This window comes from Phyllostomus discolor, chromosome 5 (genome assembly GCF_004126475.2).
Source record: "Phyllostomus discolor isolate MPI-MPIP mPhyDis1 chromosome 5, mPhyDis1.pri.v3, whole genome shotgun sequence".
NCBI classification, from domain to species: domain Eukaryota; kingdom Metazoa; phylum Chordata; class Mammalia; order Chiroptera; family Phyllostomidae; genus Phyllostomus; species Phyllostomus discolor.
The window spans coordinates 57378395-57402538 of record NC_040907.2 but is presented as its reverse complement, the minus strand read 5'-3'; the positions used below and the strand labels follow the sequence as shown (position 1 = coordinate 57402538).

General features: G+C 41.7%; 1 protein-coding gene across 1 annotated transcript in view; it reads right to left on the bottom strand.

Annotated features, from left to right (window-relative positions):
- The window catches only part of ST6GALNAC5 (ST6 N-acetylgalactosaminide alpha-2,6-sialyltransferase 5), a 158286-nt gene that overhangs the window by 13299 nt on the left and 120843 nt on the right, over window positions 1-24144 (bottom strand). Inside the window, exon 3 of the mRNA XM_028513097.2 lies at window positions 5346-5755. Within this exon, the coding sequence (XP_028368898.1) occupies window positions 5346-5755 (410 nt within the window). The remainder of the gene's footprint in view (window positions 1-5345; window positions 5756-24144) is intronic.

The window sequence follows — 24144 nt, the reverse complement described above, 5'->3', positions numbered from 1 at the left end:
CATATGAACACCTTTGGGATGTGGGAGGAAACCAGAGTACCTGAAGAAAACCCACAAGAACATGGGAAGAACATGCAAACTCCACATACACAGTGGCCCTGGCTGGGAATCGATTTTTTCCCCTCTTTAACATTATGACAAAGCAACATTATTTGAGGACCTGCTGTACTTTCACTTGAGAGGGGCTAATGACCAGAGGAAAAAGGACCAAAGGAATGCTTATGGTTAAACGAGCATTTGTTTTATTTTACTTCAGAACCCTCAGAGCCCTCTGAAAAATTTTATTAGAATACCAAAAGTTGACAAAATTTAAGGAGTGAATCTGTACATCCAATGTCTATTCATTTGCCCACTCAAACATTGGTATTGGGTTCCAATCACAGGCTGAGTCTGAGGATGACTGTGGAGACACAACATCAAGGTCTAATTTGACCCTGTGAGAAACTCAGTTCACCATACTATGCTAGTGTGGATACTAATTCAATTTTGGGGGTTACACTTTCACTTTTTTCCCAGTGCTTACAGCATGCTTCATTAGCCAGATGGAAACACCTATCCCCAAGGTCAGGCTGTCTGACTGCCCAGCCGCAGCACCACATGTGATGTGAAGAAGGGCACTGCAGAAAGGCCTCTCCTGGCACTGTGTGGCACCCCTCTTGGAGAAGGAAGACTTTTTGTTAAGCAGTTTGCGTTATTTCCATTTCACATAAGGAACAAAAAAAGGGAATACGTTTTAAGTTCTTCGTTTTGTCGAATACCTGACAGGTATGATTGATTTAGTTATTCCTGAACTCACAGCTCCAACTTTCTGGTGCTTAATCTCTTTCTTTCTGCTTAACCCCAACTTTCTGCTCTCCATTCCAATGTATCGTGACCCATTCCAGGGCCAGGAGATGATTTTAAAACTCCTGAAGATGACAACACCATGGGTTTATAATCTTACCAGTTTCTGACACTAAGTCGCTGAACGACTTACAGTGGGTTATATTGCTGGTCTTTGGGCCCTCATTTCCTACCTGTAAAGCAGGCATGAGAATCTTCACCTTCCCGGGCTCTTTGAAGAGTAAAGGAGAGAACACCATAAAAAGTGTCTAGTCTGGAATGTTGATACATTGAGACCCCCTTTTCCTCTCTTAGCTGCTAAATTGGAGCAAATGAACCTAATAATTGTCATTCCATTTAGGGCTTTGTAGCACCCACAAAGAAACTGCTACTCACTCTTGTGTAGAAGCCATCATCAGTAGTCAAGGAAGTAATCACAAAGTTCTGGAGCCTTCAGCCTATGTAGGTATTAACAATCCCCAATTCTTCTCACCAGGGATGTATACATGTATATATTCATAAGATCTTTGGGAATGAAGAAGGTGGGAGGGAGCAGAAATGACTGAATGGGAAGGGTGGAGGCAAGGAAGTGTGGTGCCTCAAATTAGAGCTTGTCTTCACCCATGTGGCCGTGAACATGTGCTGGCCAGTTGTCTAGACTCAGAGAGGGTGAGTGAGTAACTGGGAGGATGTGGAGCCCAGACCTGGGAATCACACCTGTGTCCCCATGCTTTTAGAGTTGTCGGGAACACCAGAAAGGCCTTTCCTAGGGGCAGAAATTCCCCCAGAACTGTGGCTTTCTTGTGTGTGATATAGCAGAGATCATACGACACTGCCCGACACACAGGAGGATGTGGCCCTACAGAAAAAGGTTTTACGGGTAAAAGTGGGAAGAATACCAAGTGGAGGGCTAAAGAAACTACAGTGAAGAGTTCTTCAAACTGCCACTTAAAATTCCCCAGACTTCTTTAATGATAGCCTTTGGGGATCCCATGCTATAGAAACGCAACTGCTTTGTGCTGTCTTTCTTAAAAGATTCGAACTCTTTTCCCAACAAAGGAATAGCTACTGTTTTTATACTTAATCAGCTGTAATGAAGGAATATGAAGAGCTGTCATGTGCTTATTAGGGAAAATTATCAGATATTCTTTTATATGATGAAGTAACACACTGAGCTGATAATTCTATAGTGCATACTAAATTACAATTAAAGGCCTTTCTGCTCCGCCAGAATCTCATTTATAATCTCCATGGAAATATTCTTCCTGCAGTTATTTCATTTATGCTTCCTTTATCTAATTACTATAATATTGGTTCTGAATCATATTTTCCTAATGTACCCTTATTCAATTATAAAGTTATTTTCAAGTACAGTTACTTTCTAATGTTAAAGAACACCACTTGGCCATCTATGCCATTTGTCATGCTTCTTAATTGCAGATTGTTCCTGAGTCATTTGTTTCTCCACTTTTAAGTAGGGTGAAACCTCTATAAATCAAAATCTGGTGAATTATTCTCCTTCTCAAAATATTAGCCTGGAACGAATGCCCTGATCATGCGATGTAAAATTAGGTGCCCTATTTGTGTATCTTTAATACATGCTATGGTTTTGCCTGGTTTCAAGGAAAGCATACAGAGAGGAAATACTGTAGGACCCTAAAAGTTTTATGTTTTAATTTACAGATATAGTTTTGTTCTACAGGGCTGTTTCAGATTTGATTCTTTTAGCTTAGAGTAGGTTGCAAGTTAAGAATATGGACACCTGAGAATATTGAATCAATACAATGTTATCCTCTTTAAGATCGTTTCCTAAAGCTAAGAGGCACACTGATTGCAGAGGTCACAATGTACTTTGGCACCCCTAGTCCACAAAGGAGATTCCCCTGAGCAGGGACTAAGTGGACCCTCATGGGTTGGTGTCCGCACCTGAGGGGCCCGCTAGCCATCCTCAAAGATTTGGTTTTCTCCTTCTGACTGGGCTCACTAGGGCGACAGACCTATTGAGGAAAAGTTTTCCACTGGTCAGGTGTTAATAAATTTAGTGAGTGAGACATGTCTTGATGTGAGGTTGTTTCCTAAAGATCTAAGGGAACAAGGGTGAAATGACTAGCCTCCAAATTTCCAACTGAAAATAATTTGTTAAGAAGATTCACAGCAATGGCTAACTATCTGAAATGGCAAAACTGCAGTGGTGTTTCAGGAATACTTAAACTGAGCAAACAACCATTACACTAAAAAAGAGAAGTGTTTTTCATTAAAAAAATTTCTACTTATTTAGAGTTTTCCAACCAGTCAAAAATGAAACTATAAATAACTCCCCTCATTCTTCCTTATAGGATGCTCTCTTGGTTAAATAACTCATTCAAATGAGTGATGGTCTGTCTTATGGTTTTTTAAAGGGCAATAAATGACTGGGTTTCGTGTAGCTCTCAGTGATGACCAGGATCCCCTGTGTGGGCTGACCAGGGGAGGAGGCCAGTGGCCAGCAGCCAACTCCCCCTCCCCTCTTTCCACCTGACGCCATGCCCACTGCTGCCTGGACTAGCTCTCAATGGTCATGAGGTTACCAGGACTAAAAAAGAAAGCTCTTCCAAGCAAAGAATTTGGGAACATTAGCCTTCGGTCTTTTTTTAAGACTCTGTTTTCCAGTAATGAGCTGCTTAAACTAGACAAATCATGGATTTAGTACTTTATAGCCTTTATTTTATTTATCATGTCTCTTTAGTTTTAAGATACAAAATTGACTCTAAACAATTTTAAAGGAGATCATAAATTATATCATTAAATGTACCTTAATTATAAAAATACATGTTTGGAAGTAAGAAAACAAGGGAAATTAATTATTAGACCAGTCCTATGAGGCCTAGTCCTTATGCCCTTTTCAGATGTGAGGTCACCGAAAAATTGGTAACATGTCCCAGGCCACACAGCCAGTACGGAGTAGGGTCAGAATTGTAACCAATAGCTGTGTATTTGGAATTTGTTGCTCTTCTCCTTTTGGTACATAGGTGTCTTTTTTTTTTTTTAACCTGGATTTGGCCAGCCCATGAGCCATGTCTGCCTCATCTCAGGCCACTTGCCCTCACCCCACTTCCTGTCCCCCTCCCCCCTGCAGCTTTAGGGGACTTTTCTCTAACCCATTGCACGTTCTCCCACCTCTGATCCCTGTACTCATAAGGAGGTTTCTGTCTCCCCTTCTCAGGTTCTTCTTTTACTGGATAAAAACTTGTTGGCCTAGGTCTCAGCTTAAATACACCTTTTTGAGAAAGCCTTTCCCTCATTGCCCCATCTCCTACACTGATAGTAAGAAATACATGTTATGATTGAGCATATATACATGTATATGTGTGTACATATGTATGGTTTTCATTACATTTTATTTATTTAAATATTTTATTTATTTATTTTGGAGAGAAGGGAAGGGAGAGAGAAAGAGAGGGAAAGAAACATCAGTGTGCAAGAGAAATATCAGTTGGTTGCCTCTCACACATCCCCAGCCAGGGACTTGGTCCAGAACCCAGGCATGAGCCATGATCAGGAATTGAACCAGCGATCTTTTGGTTCGTAGGATGACACCCAGCCCACTGAGCCACACCATCCAGGGCCCACTGAAAGTGTGTATTCAGTGTTGTTAGTATAGTCACAAGATTGTGCAATCATCACCACTATCTAATCCTAGAACATTTCTATCCCCTCCAAAGGCACCTTCTACATCTGTATACTTACATGTATAAAACCCAAACAAACACTATTTAATTAAGCAATACTTAGTCTGACTTACTATGGGTGATGAATGCTGATAGTGATTGTTTTATGTCATTCTATTCCATTAAAAATACCTTGCAGTGACTCAGTGTGGCACTTCATGGTCCATGATTGAGCCGTGACTGACAGTTTGGAAAGTCGTTCCTTAGACTACGGCAGGTCTCCCTGTCCTGCATGTTATAGCACCATTTTCTTGCCCTTGCTCACGCTCAGAACACGGGCCACTGCTCGGTGTGTGTTCACCTGCACTGCAAGCTTTACATTACAGGAAGGCATGCTCTAGTCTTGGTTTTGACCGTATCCCTGGTGCCTGGTACAGTGAAGTAATAGATACTCGATAAACATTGGCTGACTGAATAAATGTTTGCCTTTGAAAATGAAAAATACACCCATATACCATACTTCTTTTTGGGAGTGTTCACACAAGGCAAACGAAATGCAATAAAGCTATCATGTTGCACTTGTTACCAGTGTAAGCCAGCAGCTATGTGGCCTCTTTCTCCAAAGTGGGGATTTGGCCCTGGATTATCCAATATAATGGTCTCCTCCCTTCATTTCACTTTGCCTTATAAATTCAGCTTGAGCAGCCCAGTTTCCAGGAGGAACCTACAGGAGGTGAGCTCCGTTAAAGGCATGAGAAGTGGGACCACCACAAAAAACCCTTAGCAAAAACTTTATTTTTGGTGAAATCTGCCAGCAGCAACATTTCCTCCACCTCCCCGTGCCCCTGCGGGACCCCGGGCCTCACGCCTCTGTACCTGTCTTTGCCGGTCTCCCGCTTGAAGAGCTCATCGAACTGCAGCATCTTGTGGCGTGTGATCATGAAGGCCTTCAGCCGGGGCAGCACCTGGCTCAGGAGCTGCAGGTTGTTGTACACTTGGCCTTTGCCGTCGCGCCGCATGTAGCTGCTGGGGCCCCAGAAGATGAACACCGTGCCCTGGCTCACGTTGAGCAGGTCGTGACGGTTGCGGAGAATCCTCTGGATGCTGGAGTGTGCGATGACCCTCAGGCTGGTGCGATTGCCCACGTCGCGCCCGTAGCCGCGAGTGGGGGCGTCATTCATGCGGATGACACACTCCGTCTGGTCTATCTGGGGACCTTGCCGGCTGCGCAGCAGATGTCCCGAGCTTGTCACCAGGGCACAGTCCCTGCAGTGCATTTTCAGGGGCTGAAAGGCAGGGGGAGAACACCATCAGCGGCAACCCTCCATTGGCACCAGGGGGCCACTTCCTTGCTTCAGAAGGCTGCCTTCTCTCATCTCCCTATCCTGTGGGAATATATTCCTTCTGCTACTGCCTCATCAACATTCTCATGCTTACCAATCTCTTCTAAATTGGCGAGGGAGCATTGGACAAGAGGGAAAGAGAACTAGCATTGATCTGCCAGACACTGGACTCCAAGCCTCGTTGATGTTGAATAACTGAACCATCACATCAACCCAGAAAGGTGCTGGTACAACCATTTTACACGCAAGGATACTCAGGGATGTTTGCCCAAGAATGCAGAACTAGTGAGTGACCCAGGTCTTTCTGAATCCAAAGTTACCCCCAAATTGAAGAGAAGACTGCACCACAAATGGCTGTGACATTAGCTCTAATGCTCTTAATTCACCTTATTGAAAGTTAAGTGTTTATCAGTATTCTTGGATGCTGTACAAATACATCTATCCCAAATAAATATTGTCTAAGAATCACATGGGAAAAGACATGCAGATGTAATCCCTCAGATGTTGTAATTTTGAAATGACAATTAGGAATTTTCTCCTGTTTTAAGAGGAGAGGGAGAGAAATTGGTCTGTCTGTAAAATAAATAGAAAGCCTGGAGCTAGGGGCCTCATCCAGTGAGCATGTGCATGCCCCACGGATGCGCGTGCCCCAAGGATGCCCTGGCGGTGTGGTGCCCGCCAGGGACAGCTGTGGTGACAGTGCTCATTTCAACACCCTGAACCAATGATTTGCTTTCCAGACACCTGCGTGCTAACAAATTAAACATTCTCCTGTTCATGTCTAAAGAGAAACATCTCTTACTTGCTGTTTGAAGATAATGTAATTAAGACCCGAGGCCAAGGCCAGCAAGTGCACAAGAAAATGACAGTCAAGAATGTTCTAAAGGGAAGTTTCATTGTTACATTTTCCCCAGACCTCTGCCCTTTCTCCCTGTTAACTTTGAACAGGACATGCTGGCTCCCTGTGTAGTCTCAGGAAACCAGATCCAATGTACTCAGTCTTACATTTACCCTGCAAGTTTCCTGAGCCAGTAGCTCTGTCTTCAGAACCAAACCGAGCACCTGAGGACAGCCACCTCCCTGCATAGTGGCCCAGAGGGGCTCACAGTATGGGCCCAGCCTTGTCTTTACCACCTACTACCCATGACCTTGGCAAGCCACTAATCTCCACAAGCCTCAGTTCTTTTCATCTTTAACTAAGACAATTAGTAGCCCCTTTTTTACCTTGATAACATTAAAATACAGTATTACATTGAGCCATTTAAAATTGCCACTATTTGACCTGCAAAAATACAAAGGGTCACACCTTACCATAGAACCAGGCATGGTAATCATGCAATAAATGATAGCTGTTATTGGGATGACTGGCCCAAGTGGAGTGCATCGTAGGTACTCACTACATCAGTACTGGTCACTTTGGTTTGGTAATTGACACACGGGCTTATGAAATGGAGATTCTACCATTGCACATTCATCATTCACTTGGCACCTGATTATTCTTAGGTGGCAAGAACATGCTGGGCAGTAAGAATGCAAATTGAATAGAAAAGCAGAATCCCTCAAAGTTCATACCTTAGTGAGGGAAAGTGGGTCAGTAAAGGTGAGCAATGAAGTATAACAGGATGAGGAGGGGGCTGTGTAGAGCACTCTGAGACTTGGGCACAAAAGAAAGAGTGGTTGCTTTAGCTAATATTTTTTGATGTTTTCTATATGTCAGGGACTCTTCTGAGCTTTTTCTATAAGTACATGAATTCTTCAGATAACACTATAAGAAAGATACTATTTTGCTAATGAGAATATTGAGAGATAGAAAAGTGAAGACCGTACAGTTAGGAAGTAGCAGAGCTGGGTTGTGAACCAGAATATCTGTCTGCAGAGTCCATGGTATTCACTATTATGGATTTCAGTGCAGCGGAATAAATAGAATAACATCATGGGATGTATCATTGTCTACCTCCTTTTCTCCCTCCCAGAAACACAGTGAAGCTATTTCCCCATCGGTAGTGTTGTCATTGTTCTTAGGGCACTGGGCTGGGTGGATGCAGCAAAGAGGTGAGGGTCTTCTGTCTAACACCTCCATTCCTCAGAAGCCCATTCACAGTAGACTCATCCAACGAGAGCCTTAATTTAATGATGGTGATGTGTGGTTAAAACCAAACCTTCCCTTTGAAGAAAAGCTACAATACAGGTACCCAGAAAGTGGCCCCTATTCCCCCCACCCCAAACTGCTGGAAATTGGAATAGGGAGACCTTCTGAATTTCCTTGATGAACTGCAGGGGTTGAAGGACAATTTCATCAGCCAAAGGAGGAGGAAATACTTAATTTTCCTTTTCTTTCTTTTTTTTTTTTTTGCCTGCACATCCCATACATAAAGGATGAAGAAAAATTCAACAACAATATATTCAATGATGGAGTTCCTGTATTGTGTTAGGCATTGAATTTGCTGACGTAAATAGCAAGACAGATAAGAGACCGTGTCCTTCTTCTCAAAAAGCATGCAGTCTAAGTTCAGGGTGCCCCCAAACAAACAATGCAGGACTGTGTGGTAAGTACTATGATGTGATTAGGCACAAGAGCCCACGGGACTAAAGATGAGGGACTATTTGAGCCTGTCTAGTGGGAAGAAAGCCAGGGAAGGACTATGTGATGGAAACAAACAGATGGTATAATGTTTTCTATTTTAAAAGCATATGCTTTTTATTGAGTTTATTGGGGTAACATTTGTTAACAAATCCATACATGTTTAAAGTGTACAACTCAATAAAACATCATCTGCACACTGCATCATGTGCCCATCGACCAAAGTCAAGTCTCTACCTACCCCCATTTTTACTCCCTTTGCCTTCTCCCACTTCCACCCACACCCCTTTCCCACTGAAACTATATAGTTATCTGTGTCTCTGTTATCTATCTATCTATCTATCTATCATCTATCTATCTATCTATCTACCTGTCATCTATCTAATCAGTTCACCTTTTTGTCACCCAGCCCCCTACCCCTTTTAACAGCTCTGTCTGTTTTCTGTATCTATGAATCTGTTTCTATTTTGTTTGTTAGTTTATTTTGTTCATTAGATTCCACATATAAATGAAATCATATGGTATTTGTCTTTCTCTGACTGGCTTATTTCACTTAGCATAAGCTCTCCAGGATCATCCATGCCATCCCAAAAGGTAAGATTTCTTTCTTTTTAAAGGCTGCATAGTATTCCATTGTGTAAATGCACTACAGTTTTTTTTATCCACTCATCTACTGATGAATACCTGGGTTACTTCCAAATCTTGGCTATTGTAAATAATGCTGCAATGAACATACAGGTGCATATATTTTTTTGAATTGGTGTTTCAGGGTCCTTCAGATATATTCCCAGAAGTGGAATCACTGGGTCAAAAGGCAGTTCCATTTTTAATTTTTTGAGGTAACTCCATACTGCTTTTCACAGTGGCTGCACCAATCTGCATTCCCACCAACGGAGCCTGAAGGTTCCCTTTTCTCCACATCCTCAACAGCACTTGTTTGTTGATTTATTTAAGATAGGCATTCTGACGGGTGTAAGGTGATATCTCATTGTGGTTGTAATTTGTATCTCTGTGATGATTAGTGACATTGAGCACCTTTTTATTCATCTATTGGCCATCTGCATGTTCTCTTTGGAAAGGGTCTATTCAGATCCTTTGTTAATTTTTTAATTGGATTGTTTTTCTTGCTATTGAGATGTATAAGTTCTTTATATATTTTGTATATTAACCATTTATCAGATGTATTGCTGGCAAATATGTTTTCCCATTCAGTGAGTTGCTTGTTATTTTGTTGATGCTTTCTTTGCTGTGCAAAAGCTTTATATTTTGATATAGTTCCGTTTGTTTATCTTTCCCTTTGTTTCCCTTTTTGAGTTTATTCTTGTGTATGGTGTAAGTTGATGATCTAGTTTCATTTTTTTTGCATGTATCTGTCTAATTTTTCCAACACCATTTATTAAATAGATTGTCTTTACCACATTATATATTTTTGCCTCCTTTGTCAAATATTAATTGACCATAAAGTCACTGGTTTATTTCTGGGCTCGCTACTTCATTCTATTCCATTGAGCTATATGTCTGTTTATATATGGTAGTGTGATACCTCCAACTTGGTTCTTCTTTATCAAGGTAGCTGAGGCCATTCTGAGCCTTTTATGGTTCCATATAAATTTTTGGAATATTTGTTCTACATCAGTGAGATATGCTATTGGTATTTTAATAGGATTTGCATTGAATCTATAGATCGCGTCCCATAGTATGGCCATTTTAATGATGCTAATTTCCCTTTCTAATAGTTCATTATTGGTGTATAAAGTGTTATAAATTTCTGATATTAATTTTGTATTCTGCTGATTTACTAAATTCATTATGAGTTCTAGTAATTTTTTGGTGAAGTTTTTAAGGTTTTCTATATACAGCATCATGTTGTCTGTGAGTAATGATGGCTTATTTCTTTCTTTTCAGTTTGGATGCTTTTTGCTTTTTCTCTTTGTCTGATTGCTTTGGCTAGAACTTCCAGTACTATGTTGAATAAGAGTGATGAAAGCAGACATCCTTGTATGTTCCTGTTCTTAAGGGAAGCACTTTCAGTTTTTGTCTATTGAGTATAGTGTTGGCTGTGGCTTTGTCATATATGACCTTTATTATGTTGAGGTATGATCCTTCTATTCCCACTTTTCTGAGAGCTTTTATCATAAATCAGTGCTGGATTTTATCAAATGCTTTTTTTTGCATCTGTGGATATGATCATGTGACTTTATCATTTATTTTGTTTATGTGACATATCACATTTATTGAATTGTGAATATCGTATGAACTTTGCATCCCTGGAATTAATCACACTTGATCATGTTGTCTGATCTTTTTAATGTATTTCTGGATCTGGTTTGCTAATAATTGTTGAAGATTTTAGCATTTATGTTCATCAGGGATATTGGCCTATAATTTTCTTTTTTATAGTGTGTTTATCTGGTTTTGGAATTAGGATAACACCGGCCTTGTAAAATGAGCTTGGGAGTCTTCTCTCCCCTTGAATTTTTTGGAATAGTTTGAGAACAATAGTTGTTAGTTCTTTGAATTCTTGGTAAAATTCACCTGTGAAACCATCCTTTCTGAGACTTTTGTTTATTGGAATGTTTTTGATTACTGCTTTGATTTCATTAGTTGTAGTTGTTCTATACAGATCTTCTGACTCTTTCTGATTCAATTTTGGAAGATTGTATGCTTCTAGTAACTTGTTGATTTTGGCCAGATCATCCAGTTTGTTGGCATATAGTTGTTCATAGTGTTTTCTTACAACCTTTTGTATTTCGGTGGTATCATTTGTTACTTCTCTTTCATTTCTAATTTTATTTATTTGGGCCCTCTCTTTTTTTTTTCCTTGATGAGTCTGGTTAAAAGTTTGTTAATCTGATTGACCTTTTCAAAATCAGCTCTGAATTTCATTGATCTCTTGTATTATTTTTTTTTAGTCTCTATGCCATTTATTTCTGCTATAATCTTTATTATTTCCTTGTTTCTACTTATTCTGGGCTTTGTTGTTTTTTTCCTAGTTCTTTTAGGTGTAGGGTTAGATGGTTTATTTGAGCTTTTTCTTGCTTGTTGAGGTAGGCCTGGAGTGCAGTGAATGTTCCTCTCAGGACTGCTTTTGTTTTGACTGATTTTAGTTTGGTGTGTGCTCACTTTTGTTCATCTCCAGGTAACTTTTGATTTCTTCCTTGTATCTGTCGTTAAGCCATTAATTGTTCAATAACATGTTATTTGGCCTCCATACCTTTGAGTGCTTTTGAATTTTTTTTAATGTAATGATTCCAGTTTCATATCATTGTGGTCAGAGAAGATGCTTGATATAATTCCATCTTCTTGAATTTATCGAGGCTTATGTGTGTCCTAGCATGTGGTCTATCTTAGAGGATGTTCCATAGGCACTTGAAAAGAATGTATATCCTGCTGCTTTTGGATGAAATATTCTATAAATATCAATTAAATTCAACCAGTTTAACGTGTCATTTAAGGTCACTGCTGCCTTGTTGAATGTTTTTTTTTTTTTTTTTTGGTCTGGAGGATCTACCTGTGACGTCAATGGGATGTTTAAATCCCCAATTATGACTGTATTGCTTTCAATCTCTCCCTCAGTGTCCACCAGGATTTTCTTTGTATTTTTAGGCATTTCTATATTGGGTGCATATATGTTTACAAGGGTTATACCCTCTTGTTGGATTGATCCCTTGCATATCATTTAATGTTTTTCTTTGTCTCTTATTATGGCCTTTGGTTAAGTCTATTTTGTCTGATGTAAGTATTGCTACCTTTACTTTTCTTCCACTTTCATAATACTGGAATATGTTTTTATCTTTTCACTTTTAGTCTGTGTGTATCTTTTGTTCCGAGGTGGGTCTCTGCCAGACAATATATTTGTGGGTCATGTTTTTTTATCCGTTTAGGTACTGTATATCTTTTGATTAGAGCGTTTAATCTGTTCCCATTTGAAGTTATTATTGATAGGTACTTATTTACAAGGCACCTTCTGGCACCCCTATGATGCAGATGTTGTCATGCTCGATGTTGTCCCAGAGGTCCCCTAGATGTTCCTTATTATTATTAAAAATTCTCTTTTGTTTTTGTTGCTCTGCTTAGGTGCTTACTGTTTGCTTGTCCTATAAATCACTGATTCAACCCTCAGTTTCATCTAACCTGCTGAAGATTCGTTCTTGTGTACTCTTTATTTCAGATATTATATACTTCATTTCTGACTGGTTATTTTGTAATGGTTTCTATGCCCCTTTTAATGCTTACTATCTTTTTGTTTAAGTTCTCACTGAAATCATTCATTCTTCCCCTAAGGCCCTTAAGCATCCATATAACTATTGTTTTAAATTCTGCATCTTGTATCTTGGTTGCTTTCATTTGATTCTTTTTGGGGGGATTTCTCTTCTTCTTTCATTTGGTGCATATTTGTTTTTGCCTCCTCATTTTGTATGCCTTTTTTGTTTAAAGATTTTATTTATTTATTTTTAGAGAGGGAAAGGAGGGAGAAAGAGACAGAGAGAAACACTGATGTGAGAAACACTCATCAGTTGCTTCTCATATGCACCCTAACTGAGGACCAAACCTGCAACCCAAGCATTTGCCCTGATGGGGAATTGATGCCCAACCAACTGAGCCATACCAGTTGGTGCTTATATGCATTTTTTTTGTGTTTGATTCTGTGTATTAGGTAGATCTGCTATGACTCCCAAGCTTAGTATGAAGGCTTTATGATATAGGTGGCTAATAGGTCTCAGTGACTCAATCTTCTAGATCACCTGAGTTAGGAGCTCCAGCAATGTTTCTTGTGTGGGTTATGTGGGCCCTCCTGGTGTAGTTGAGTCTTGAGTGCTGTCAGCCCATTTGTAGGTGGAGTTGACCCTCAGGCTGGTTGACTATAAAGATGGACCTTGTTCACTGTGTATGAGTTGCTATTCAGGAGCTTCACCCTGAGGCGGAGTTGTTTCTGACAGGGTGTGGTGCTTGTTGGAGGCCCCGTTTGGCTGTGCTGTTTGTATGGCGAGCTGGGTCAAGTTCTGGCGAGGTTTGAAGCCCACCACTGATCGTGTTGGTTCTGGGCCCATTTGGATGGGGTTCTAGTGCCAGTCGGTGTCAGAGGTTTTGTGTAACCATCCTTGGGCTACCTGTCTGGAGCTACCACACTATTCGCTGATTGTGGCTGTGTCTGTTGGGCCTCGGTGTGTGTGGGAGTGCCAAAGATGTGTACAAGGGTTGGCTTCCTGCAGCTTTGAGTTGGGAGCAGATCAATAAAAGGTCCAAGGGTCTCTGCTGTTGGCATCCACCTGTTGGCTACCCCTTGAGGTTGCCTGAACTTCCCCAACAGCTTTTTGAAGAAATACTGTAGAGTAGATCCAAGCTGGCTGTGCCCCACTGCTTTTTCCACACAGTGCAAGCTTGCTAGGGTGAGGTGACTGGTTCAGGAGGATAAAGCTACTTGGGATCAGTGTGGTAAGGCACTCAATGGGGAGAATGTGACCCCTACTTTAGAGCTATATCACTCAGTCTCTGCTAGTTTCCAACTCTAGCTCTCTGAAGAGGGGCACACCATTGGTCCAGGTTGGGTACAGCCAGCTGTCCTCACTGCAGGAGCAAGCTCATCAGGGTAGGGCCACCAGGACTTGGGAAAACAGAACAAGATAGTCTTCCATTGGGGGTGGTGCTAGTCAAGCTTGCAGGAGAGTGAGCTCTAAACCTTCCCTTAACTGCATAGTCATGCCTGCTTGAGCCCCATACTGGAACCTCTGAGACATGTGGACCCAGCTCTTAGTGGCCCTTCCTTCCCACAAGGAATAGAGCTCAGCAGGGTGGGGCCACTGGGGCTTGGGAAGATAGAAGAAAACAGTCTGCCATTGGGAGTGATTCAGGTTGAGCCTGCGGGTTGGGGGAAGACTAGCCCCCATTCCAAAGCCTCACAGCTCAATGTCTGTCTGTGTCTGCTTACAGTTTCTCCAGAGAAAGGGTGCACCAAATGTCCCTTGTGTGTAGCTGACAGTCTTTTCTGCCACACTCAAGCTTGGCAGGGTTGTGTTACCATTATTTGGAAGACTGAATTGGTGCACTATCCAGGCTGGTGCTGTAGGAATAGGAGTGCTGGACTCTGGGAAGATGGCTCCTGAGGGGCAGTGTGGGATATTGATTCAGGATAGGGACATCAGTAGCTGACCCTTTAGATCTCTCCTTAGGATCATGACACCCAGGTCTTCTCTTTGTGACTTCTGTATGCTCTGAGTCACTTTCCCTCTACTGGAGCCTTGAGTAAGTGCCTGAGAGCAAGATCTTGTGTGTTAGCCCTTTAAGAGAACACCTGGGTTTCTAGTAGACTCCTTTCTCTTCCAGGCAAACAGAATCCTGCTGATTTTTACTATCTGATGCTATGCAGGCTCTGCTCCACTTCCCAGCCCTGGTGCTCTGGGTGGGGGGGTCCCAGCATGGGGTTGAGACTCCGTACTCCTCAAGGGAGACTTTTACAGCCAAGATATCCTTCTGGCTTCCAGCCACCACACGTGGGTGCCGAGGCCAGCCCTCCCTCACAGATGAGATAATTTTTAAAAAGAGGGAGTGCCCAATAGTGTCATAAAACATGATAGGACAAGTGAAGCCAGCCTTAAAAAGTGTTCTTTGGATTTGGTGACCTTGGTCAAAATAGTCAGAGGTGATGGAGGCTGAAACCCAGCTGCAGAAGGCTGATGAAAGTTGGTGGTGGAGCAGGGAAGATCCCCAGGACAGACTCTGACACTTAGGGTGACCAACTGAACCTGTTCGTTAGGGGTTGTTTGCATTTTAGCACAGAAAGCCCTGCATCCCAAGAAAACTCTACTCATGGAGAAGCCCACTAAAGAGTTTCTACAAAGACGACAAGGGCATCTGCAAATAGCAGGTTACTCAGTGACGATTAGGGTCAGGAGACCTAGGGCCTAAATCTGACTCTATCACAAATCAGGTACTTGACCTTCTCACCTGTAAATCAAAAAGAGGACCAACTAGATACTTGTGGCCAAATGACATTCAATTGTTTCATTCATTCATTCATTCATTCATTCAAAAGATATTTCCCTAGCACTTAATACACCCCTGGGGTACTGTGTAACTAAGTACATTTGCTTAATAAGGTCAGTTTGGAAGATTTCATTCCACTAGACCCTAAGACCATTGGAACATGCTTTTTCTCATTAGACTCATCTAGAATTGTCATTCTGAATTTTCTAGTTTGATGTATAATTTCAAGGCATTGTGCTAATTTTTACAGAGGAAAACAATCTGAAGAATGTTCCCAGTATCTCTTTCTCCCATAATTATTCTGCTGAAATTCTCAGAGCACAGGCTGGTTGACAAGTAAAACCCTTTTTACTTTTACTTTTACTTTTACTTTTACTTTATATGTCACCTTATGGAGATTCCAATGACTTCTCTTGCCTTCTTTATCGTATGCTCGCATGAGTTCAGCAGAGGACGCTTTCAGGGAAGGCTCCTGGCTGTGCCATATGGACCCTCCGTGATGAGTGGGCACCGCTCAAACACAATGGAGTCTGCCTAGTTCCAGAATGCTTTACCTCACAGCCCCTGCCCATCTGCCTTAGCTCCGAGGTATTGATTACCTCGGCCCCAACACCCACTCTTTGAGTTGTGCAGACACACCAAACAATGCAAAAAAAATTGGAGTCTGAATTACACGTTAAGTGTCTTCTGGTAAGTGGTGCCAATAAAATGACAATAGCTGTTCTAAACATAATGTTACACTTCCCGCAGCTGACAAGGGCATGTGCCAAAGGCTGAATCACTTACAAAGGAGGAAATGAAGTCTGTTTTTTTGTGTGTTTGGAGGGACTAATGAGGTCTTGGGAGGCAGAATGATTACAAATCATACAAACTGTGTGACTGTTTCTTGGGATGTGATAGTCTTTGGAGAGAGCCACAATCCTCCTCATCTTAGCGCTATTACAATCCTTAGTGTCTTAATGATATGGGTGGAAATACCCCTGCTCTGGTGGGTTAAGATTCCATGTAGTATTTGCATGTTCTTCCTTTGAGCATTCAGATGCTGAGTTGAATCACTCAGCACCAAGCGGGAAGGTGAACTTTGGGTTTCTCTAGGCAGCCTGGGGGATAAAACTCCAATGAGGGGAGGTGGCTCCCAGTGAACTCACTGCCCAACGAGGCCTTCTCTCTGACTTCCTCCTCACAGTATTCAGCCTCCCTGATTCTTGGGGACACTTTCCTGAAAGCCCCATTTGGTGAGGAGGTGTTCCATCCTTTGCTAGGAAACATAGGCGGCCATATTAGGTCACTCCAATTTTGGTAATCTCTCTTGCTCCCTGATCCACAAAGAGTACTCAGTTAGTATTGAATAGATGGATGGATCGATACATGAGTGAATGAAACTCAACTTCCTGCCTGCTCTGCCCTCTGAGAAAACCTATCTCCTGAGACAGAAAAAGAAGACATAATGTGGTGCCCTAACCAATAACTTGCCCACAGACCCCAGCCCTTTGCATTAATGCCAAGGAGAGAAGGAGGCTCCTGCCATTTGCCTCAGGGCAACCACTGGGCCCAGGGAGCCATAATGGGCAGAGCCCAGGGAGCCACTGGAATGAATGGCTGGCTGGGAAAATGGTCCAGGACACAGTAAGGGCCATTAAGCCCAGCCAGTTATTAATCCCCAGTAAGAGCCTGATGCCAAGGTCATTAGAGCTGTTGTGAGGTGAAAAATGCCCAGGAAAATCTACAGCACACAGAGGAGTTACCCACTCTCCAGGCCACTGATTCTCAGAGCTGCAGGCTAGGCCCCAGGTGCGTGAGGTACAGGAGCCTGTCGGGGCCAGGCGGACTGGCTCTCCAGAGGGAGTGCACGCACACACGCACACACATGGGCAACCATGTGGGCAAACACAAAGCTTAACATTTTATTTTCCCTGTCACTTTTGGTTTATGATAATGTATAAAGTATTAGTACCTAGAACAGTGTATGTAACTTAGTAGTGGCTTTAGAATGTTTTAAAAGGTGTGAATGAGTCTCTTCTTGCACCACCCCACCCCCCTCCACTAACCCTCCCCCCCAAAATTCAGGGAATAGGGGAGCATGGCAGCTTTCATCACAGTTTATTCCTTTGGGCTGTGGTGACAGGAGCAATCCCTGCTTGACAAAGCACGCTTGGGGAATCAAGGTCTGATTTCTGTCACAGCCCAGAGAGCAAGAGCAGAAGGAATTCTCCCCGTGACCTAGCTGATGCCTCCAGAGCTTTTCTTAAGAGAACAGAGCAGGCCAAGTCAAATTAAACTTGACACTTAAAATACCCAGTGATGTCCTTGCAAACATTTGTAGCATGGCAATCTTGGGCTTCACTTTTCAAAATTCTGATTTATTTGGCAGAGAGAAAGGTACCTCAGAGCATAATGTCCATTAGTTCAGTAATGAGACCAGTCTTGCTCTGGGAGCTGCCTATTGGTCTGGAGAAAACATAAGATATATTAAATGGCTTCAGGTGTTTCAAGAATCTCTGTACTTTCTAATCTGATGTTTTCCTACAATTACTGGGCTTTTGTTAACTGTTAGTCTCAGTTTAGCCTGACACTGGGTATAAGCAACTCTGATTATTTAATGTGATTCCCTAGAAAACATGTTACCCTTTTAAACTGCTCCTTTCCCTCTTATTCAATGAGAAGCCCACCCACCAGCCTTCACTGCTGAGAAGTCCTGCTTTCTCCATGCAATGCCACCTGCCATGATTTCTGTCTACTGGCTGGCTAAGGACAAAAGTGCTCCCTGAGCAGGGGGCAGTCCTGTGCAGTGTTTACAATACAGCCTTTGGAATCACTGGCTTTGAACTTGCTTCTTCTACCCCTTACATGGATAATTTTGGGCTAAGTGGCTTCATTTTTCTGAGCCCCAGTGTTTTCATCTATAATCTGAATTTCCCAAAGCCAACCTCAGAGGGAAGGTTTTGCCATTTCAATTAATAGTGTACCTTCCACCCAGGTGCTCAAGACAAATTCAAGGATCATTCTCAATAGCTCTCTTTCTCTACCCCTTACAGATCATCCGATTCTTTTGGCTCTACCCTCCTATGTACATCTCCAGTCTTACCTCTTCTCAACATCCCTGCTGCCACCACTTTCATCTAAGCCACGAAAATCTCTCTTCAGCTCTTGCTGCAAACTCTCGAATTTGCTTCCCTTATTCTCTTCTTTCAGTCTCCATGGAGCTTCTGGGGTGTCCTTTAATGTATAAATCAGATTATGTCCCTCACCTGCTTAAGTCCTCCAGTGGCTTCTTATTGCACTGGGAATGAGGAGCCAGACTCTAAATCAAACTCTTTACCCTGGTCCTCAAGGTCTGCAGTTTCTATCCTGTCAATCTCTCCAGCATCACCTTGTGCGGAGCTCTCCATTTCTCCACTGTCTGCTGTCCGATGCGATTTTTATTAGCTGTTCCCCACCCAGGCCACTCATCTCCTGATCTTTGCATAACTGCTCCTTCACGCTCCTCGGGTGTTACCTTCAGTTTACCACACAGGCCTCCTCTGACTTTTACCCCACGCTGCCCTCCCTTTCTACCTCCTGTCACTTTATCCATTATCCAGATTTATTTTTTAAACTCATCTATCTCTATCTAAATAGTCTTAATGATGGCTTGTGTGTTTACATGTTTGTCTTTCTTGTTTTCTAGAATAGAGACTCCATGAAGGGAGGGCCTTTGTCGAAATCACACTGTATCTTCCGCCCCAAGAACAGTGCCTAGCACAAAGGAGGAGTTCAACAAATATTTTTGAATAAATGAATGAATGGAAAAGCATATAGAAGTTACCACAGTGTTTGGCACATACAGGGGTGAAAGATATGTTAGTTGTATTTAAGTATCACCATTCTGCTGGTAACCAGTTTCTGATCTTTTCTGTGCGGGTCACTAGGCTGATATTTCCTAGAGGAATCTTGGACACATGTACCACATTCAGCACTAGGTGACTTTCAAAGAGAGGCCCAGGAAATCCCACAAGTTTTCTTTTTATTTATTTAATTGCATTCTATTTTCCAAAGGTTTTAAATAATTTTATTGATATATAATTTACATCCCATAATATTCATCCATTTTAAATGTAAATTCAATCACTCTAAGTATATTCACAGAATTGTGTAGCCATCACCACAATCTAATTTCAGAACATTTCTCTCATCCTGAAAAGAAACCTCCTGCCTAAATAGAGTCACTCTCCCTTCCCATGCCCAGCCCTTGATGACCACTGATACTCTTTTTGTCTCTACAGATTGGCCTTTTCTGAACATTTTGCATAAATGGAATCATACAGCCTTTTGGGTCTGCCTTTTTCACTTAGCACAATGATTTTGAGGTTCATCTATGTTGTAGCATCTATCAGCAGTTGGTTCCATTTTATTGCTATAATATCCCATTGAATGGATATATCTCATTTTGTTTATCCATTCACCAGTTAATGGATATTTAGGTTGTTTCCATTGTTTGGTTACTATGAATAAAGGAATTACGAACATTCTTATACAAAGTTTTATGTGGACACGTGCTTTCCTTTCTCTTGGGTAGATACCTATAACTGGAATTATTTGGTCATATGACTTTACATTTAACATTTTGAGAAATTGCCAAACTTCTTTCAAAGTGGCTACACCATTTTACACTCCCACCTGTAATACATAAGGGTTCCAATTTCTTTATATCCTTGTCAACACTAGTTATTGTCTCTATTTGATTATAACCATTCTAATGGGTGAAAAGAAGTATCTCATTGTGCTTTTGATTTTCAATTTCTTAATAACTAGTTATGTTAAGAATCTTTTCATGGGTTTATCTATGCCATTAGTTTTTGGATTTCTAATTCCATCTATTATCATCCCACATCTGCCCTAAATAAATCATAGCAAGGGTACGTAATTCTTTCAAACTTTGGGTCAGCATTCTGTTGATCTACTGGTGACTTGTATGTGCAGAACCTGCTAGCTGGAGGGGGGTTTGTGGTCTAGGAAAGCATAGAGAGAAGGAAGAACCATTTGATGAACACCCTTAAATCAAGAGAGGTACATCTCATGTAAAATAAAATGAATGATGGCTGGGTCATATTTTATATTTAAATCAGATTCTGATTTAATATATAATCCAGCAATCTGCCTTATGCATATATATCAGAAGGAAACAAAGTCAATATTTTGGAGAGATGCTGGTTTTGCTTCTATGTTCATTGCAGCACTTCCCACAGTAGCCAAGATATAGAAAGGATCTAAGTGTTCATTTATGGATTAATAGATAAAAAAAATGTGCCACATCTATGCAATTAAATAGCACCCAGACACAAAAATGAGGACATCTGCAATTTAAGACAACCTAGATAAACCTGGAGGATGTTACGCCAAGTGAAATAAGCCAGAGAAATAAGCTAGAGAAAGACAAGTACTATATGATCTCACTTTAAAAAATCTAAAAAAAAATCTTAAAAAAACTCAACTCATAGAAAGAGAGTATAAGGGTGGTTTTCAGGGCTGGAGGTGAGGGAAAAGGGCAGATGTTGGTTGGAGGATACACACATTCACTTATAAAATCACTAAATTCTGGGGATCTAGTGTGCAGCATTGAAACTTGAAAAGAGAATTGATCTTAAGCATTCTCATCACACACACAGTAATAATGTGAAGCGATAAATGTGTTAATTAACTTGACTGTGGTAATCACTTCACAATGTGTGTGTATATCAAATCATCATATTATACACTTTAAATATATACAACTTTATTTGTCAATTATACCTCAATAAAGCTTGGAAAAATAAACAGATTTTGATAACTCAAATTAGAAAATTCACTTTACCTGGCTTATTATATTAAAATGAGTTTCATGGAATTATAAAATAGCATTACCAACAGAAATCTTAGAGATTTTCTCTTCCAGTAATTCTAAGAGTATGGATCGCAGGCCAGCAGCAACAAGAAAGTCTAGGAACTTGCTGGAAATGCAAATCCTCAGGCTCCACCCTACAGCTTCTGAATCCAATGTTCTGAGGTGGGTCCCAGCAATCTGTGTTGTAACAAGTCCTCTGGGTGATTCTGGTGTACCCTGCAGGTTGAGAAACCCTAAACCAGGCCAGTACTCTTGTTTTTCAAAAGAAGAAGCTGAAACTCAGGAGGTTATGTGATTTGCTCAAGGTTATGTGCTAAGGGCAGCACCTGGGATAAACTCCAGGTTTCTTCACTCCCAAATCCCTGGGAAAATCCATCTATGTCCATGGACTGTTCAAAGTCCCCAAAGTCCTCTTTGGGACTCCCCAAAGAGGAACCACGAGGTAATAGTGCCCTTAAGATGGAACGTACAAATGGAAGTGGTGTGGTGGAGACAGACAAATAAGAAGGAACCTCCCTTGACATGCCACACTCAGCGTGAGTGTATTTGGAGTAGCCGTACATCATCTAAAGCCCCTGTGACAGGGTAGATGCTGAATGCTTCCGTGCATGGCTGGGGGCTGTTCTTGCCCCAGAGGTGGGGCCACTGAGGCTTCTCTCCAGCCAGCAAAGCCCCTCAGAGGTGTGGCTAGTCAGTACCCTCCTGCCTGTTGTGGGTTAACTTGTGTTCTCTCTTCAAAAGGTATGTCAAAGTCCAAAACCCCAGCACCTACGATTGTGAGCTTATTCGGAATAATCAAGAGATTATTGATACATTTTGCAGATGTAATTAAGATATAAAGTCAAGATGAGGTCATACTGGATCAGCATGGGTCGTAAATCCAATCACTGTTGTCCTTTTAAGAAGAGACTCAGAGGTACAGTGACACTCAGGGAGAACAGCATGGTGATGGAGGCAGAGACTGGAGTGATGCACCTGCTGGCCAAGGAACGCCAAGGCCTGAAGCAACCAACAGAAGCTGGAAGATGTAAGGTAGGATTCTTTAAGGAAGAATGTTTAAGGAGCATGTCCCTGCCAAATCCTCAGTTTCAGATTTCTAGGCTCCAGAATGGAAGAATAAATTTTTGGTTTTTTAAGACGCCGAGTTTGTGGTCATTTGTTCTGGCGACTCTGAGAAATGAATACCCTGACACCCACCCTCCCACCAGCGTCCCCACCCACCAGTGCCACTTCCTGGTCTCTCAGCTTTCACCCTCACGGTTCATTCTCTGCGCAGCTGCCACAGTAAGATTTTCAAGCATAGAGAATGCCATTTCTCTACCCTGCTTGAAGAATAAAATCCAAATTCTTCACCTGGTGGGAGTCTTGCCTGCCTCAACTCTCTCTACTCTCCAATCTCCGGCCCCATTGACTACCAGTCTCCTTTCTGCTCCTGGGAGAGACTGGGTGCTCTTTTATTTGGTCTCTGGTCTTTGCTTCCCCAGTTATTCACATGCTTTTCCCCTTCTCATCTCGCATGTCTTAGACTAAAAGCCTTCTCCAGGAGGCTTTCCCTGACCACCCTAATTGAAATGGGCCTTTGTCACTTATATGACAAAGATATTAACCATTAATAGCACCAACAAAATGTTCGACTCACGTGCTAGGCACTGTTCTAAGCACAACACGGACATCATATAACTTAGCCCTGAAAACGGCTTTGAGAGGCAGGTTTTACCACTCTCCTGACTTTATCAGATGAGGAAGTAGAAGCACAAATTAATCACCTGTCATGATCCTGTTTATTTTCTTTATATGGTAATCTCTAATGATTTACATTATTATTTTAATTTTTGATGCTCAGCTGAGGATATATTGATTGATTTTGGAAAGAGGGGAAGTAGGAGAGAGAGAGAGAGACATTGATATGAGAGAAAATCATTGATTGATTTTTCCAACATGCACCCTACTGGGGATCGAACCTGAAACCCTTTGGTGTATGGGATGATGCTCCAACCAACTGAGCCACCTGGCCAGGGCCATTTTTTATTTGTTGTCTGTCCCCACCACCAGAACACGAGTACTATGGGGGCAGGGATCACAACATACGCATGGCATATAGCGGGTGCTCAAGAGATAAAGAAATCTCTTACTACTCACTACTTTCTTGGCAAGCAGTAGGTGATTTTTCTCTGTCCTAAACGGGCATGGATGAGTTGTCAGTGAGGCAAACCTGTTTCCAGAGCCTGCCTCTTCTCTGCAGCGTTAGTGCAATGGTTGATGTTACACTCTGGCTCACCTCACAGCCTTTCAAATAATTCCCTGATGTGATTTCCTTCAAAGGTCACTCATGTGCAATTACCTCCTCTAGGAGGAGATTGGATATAAAGGCCCCCTGTGCTCATTAAAACAAACAAAAAGATGCATTTTCATTAGAGTAAGGTGATATTTAATGCTGCCAGACAGACCTAATGCTATAAAACTAGCTTCTTTGGCTTCTGCTACATTTGAAAGGGCTTTAAAATAAATACAGCATGGCTCAAATCTGGGAAGATAACTGAAAATTGATGGTCAAAGGCAATAGTTATGAGAATTTGTAAGTTTCACATATAGCTGAATTAACTGGGAGGGGCAGGGAGGTGAGGAAGCTAATGTTTCAATTGACCAAATGAGAAAAAATGTAACCAAATAGAACATTAAATTTGGAGTGTTAAAGTGGAAAAAGCACTGTTTTGGTTGTCAGACTTGGGGTGAAATCTCAGTTCAATCATTTATCAGTCAGTACCTTCCTCTTCTCAGATTTGGTTTTCACATCTGTAAAATGGCCATGGTAGACACTTAGCAAGGAGTGACTATTATGACTATCGTTATTTAATTATTGCAGATACTATAAGAACCCTACTGAATAAAGTGTCTCTCTCCTTCCTT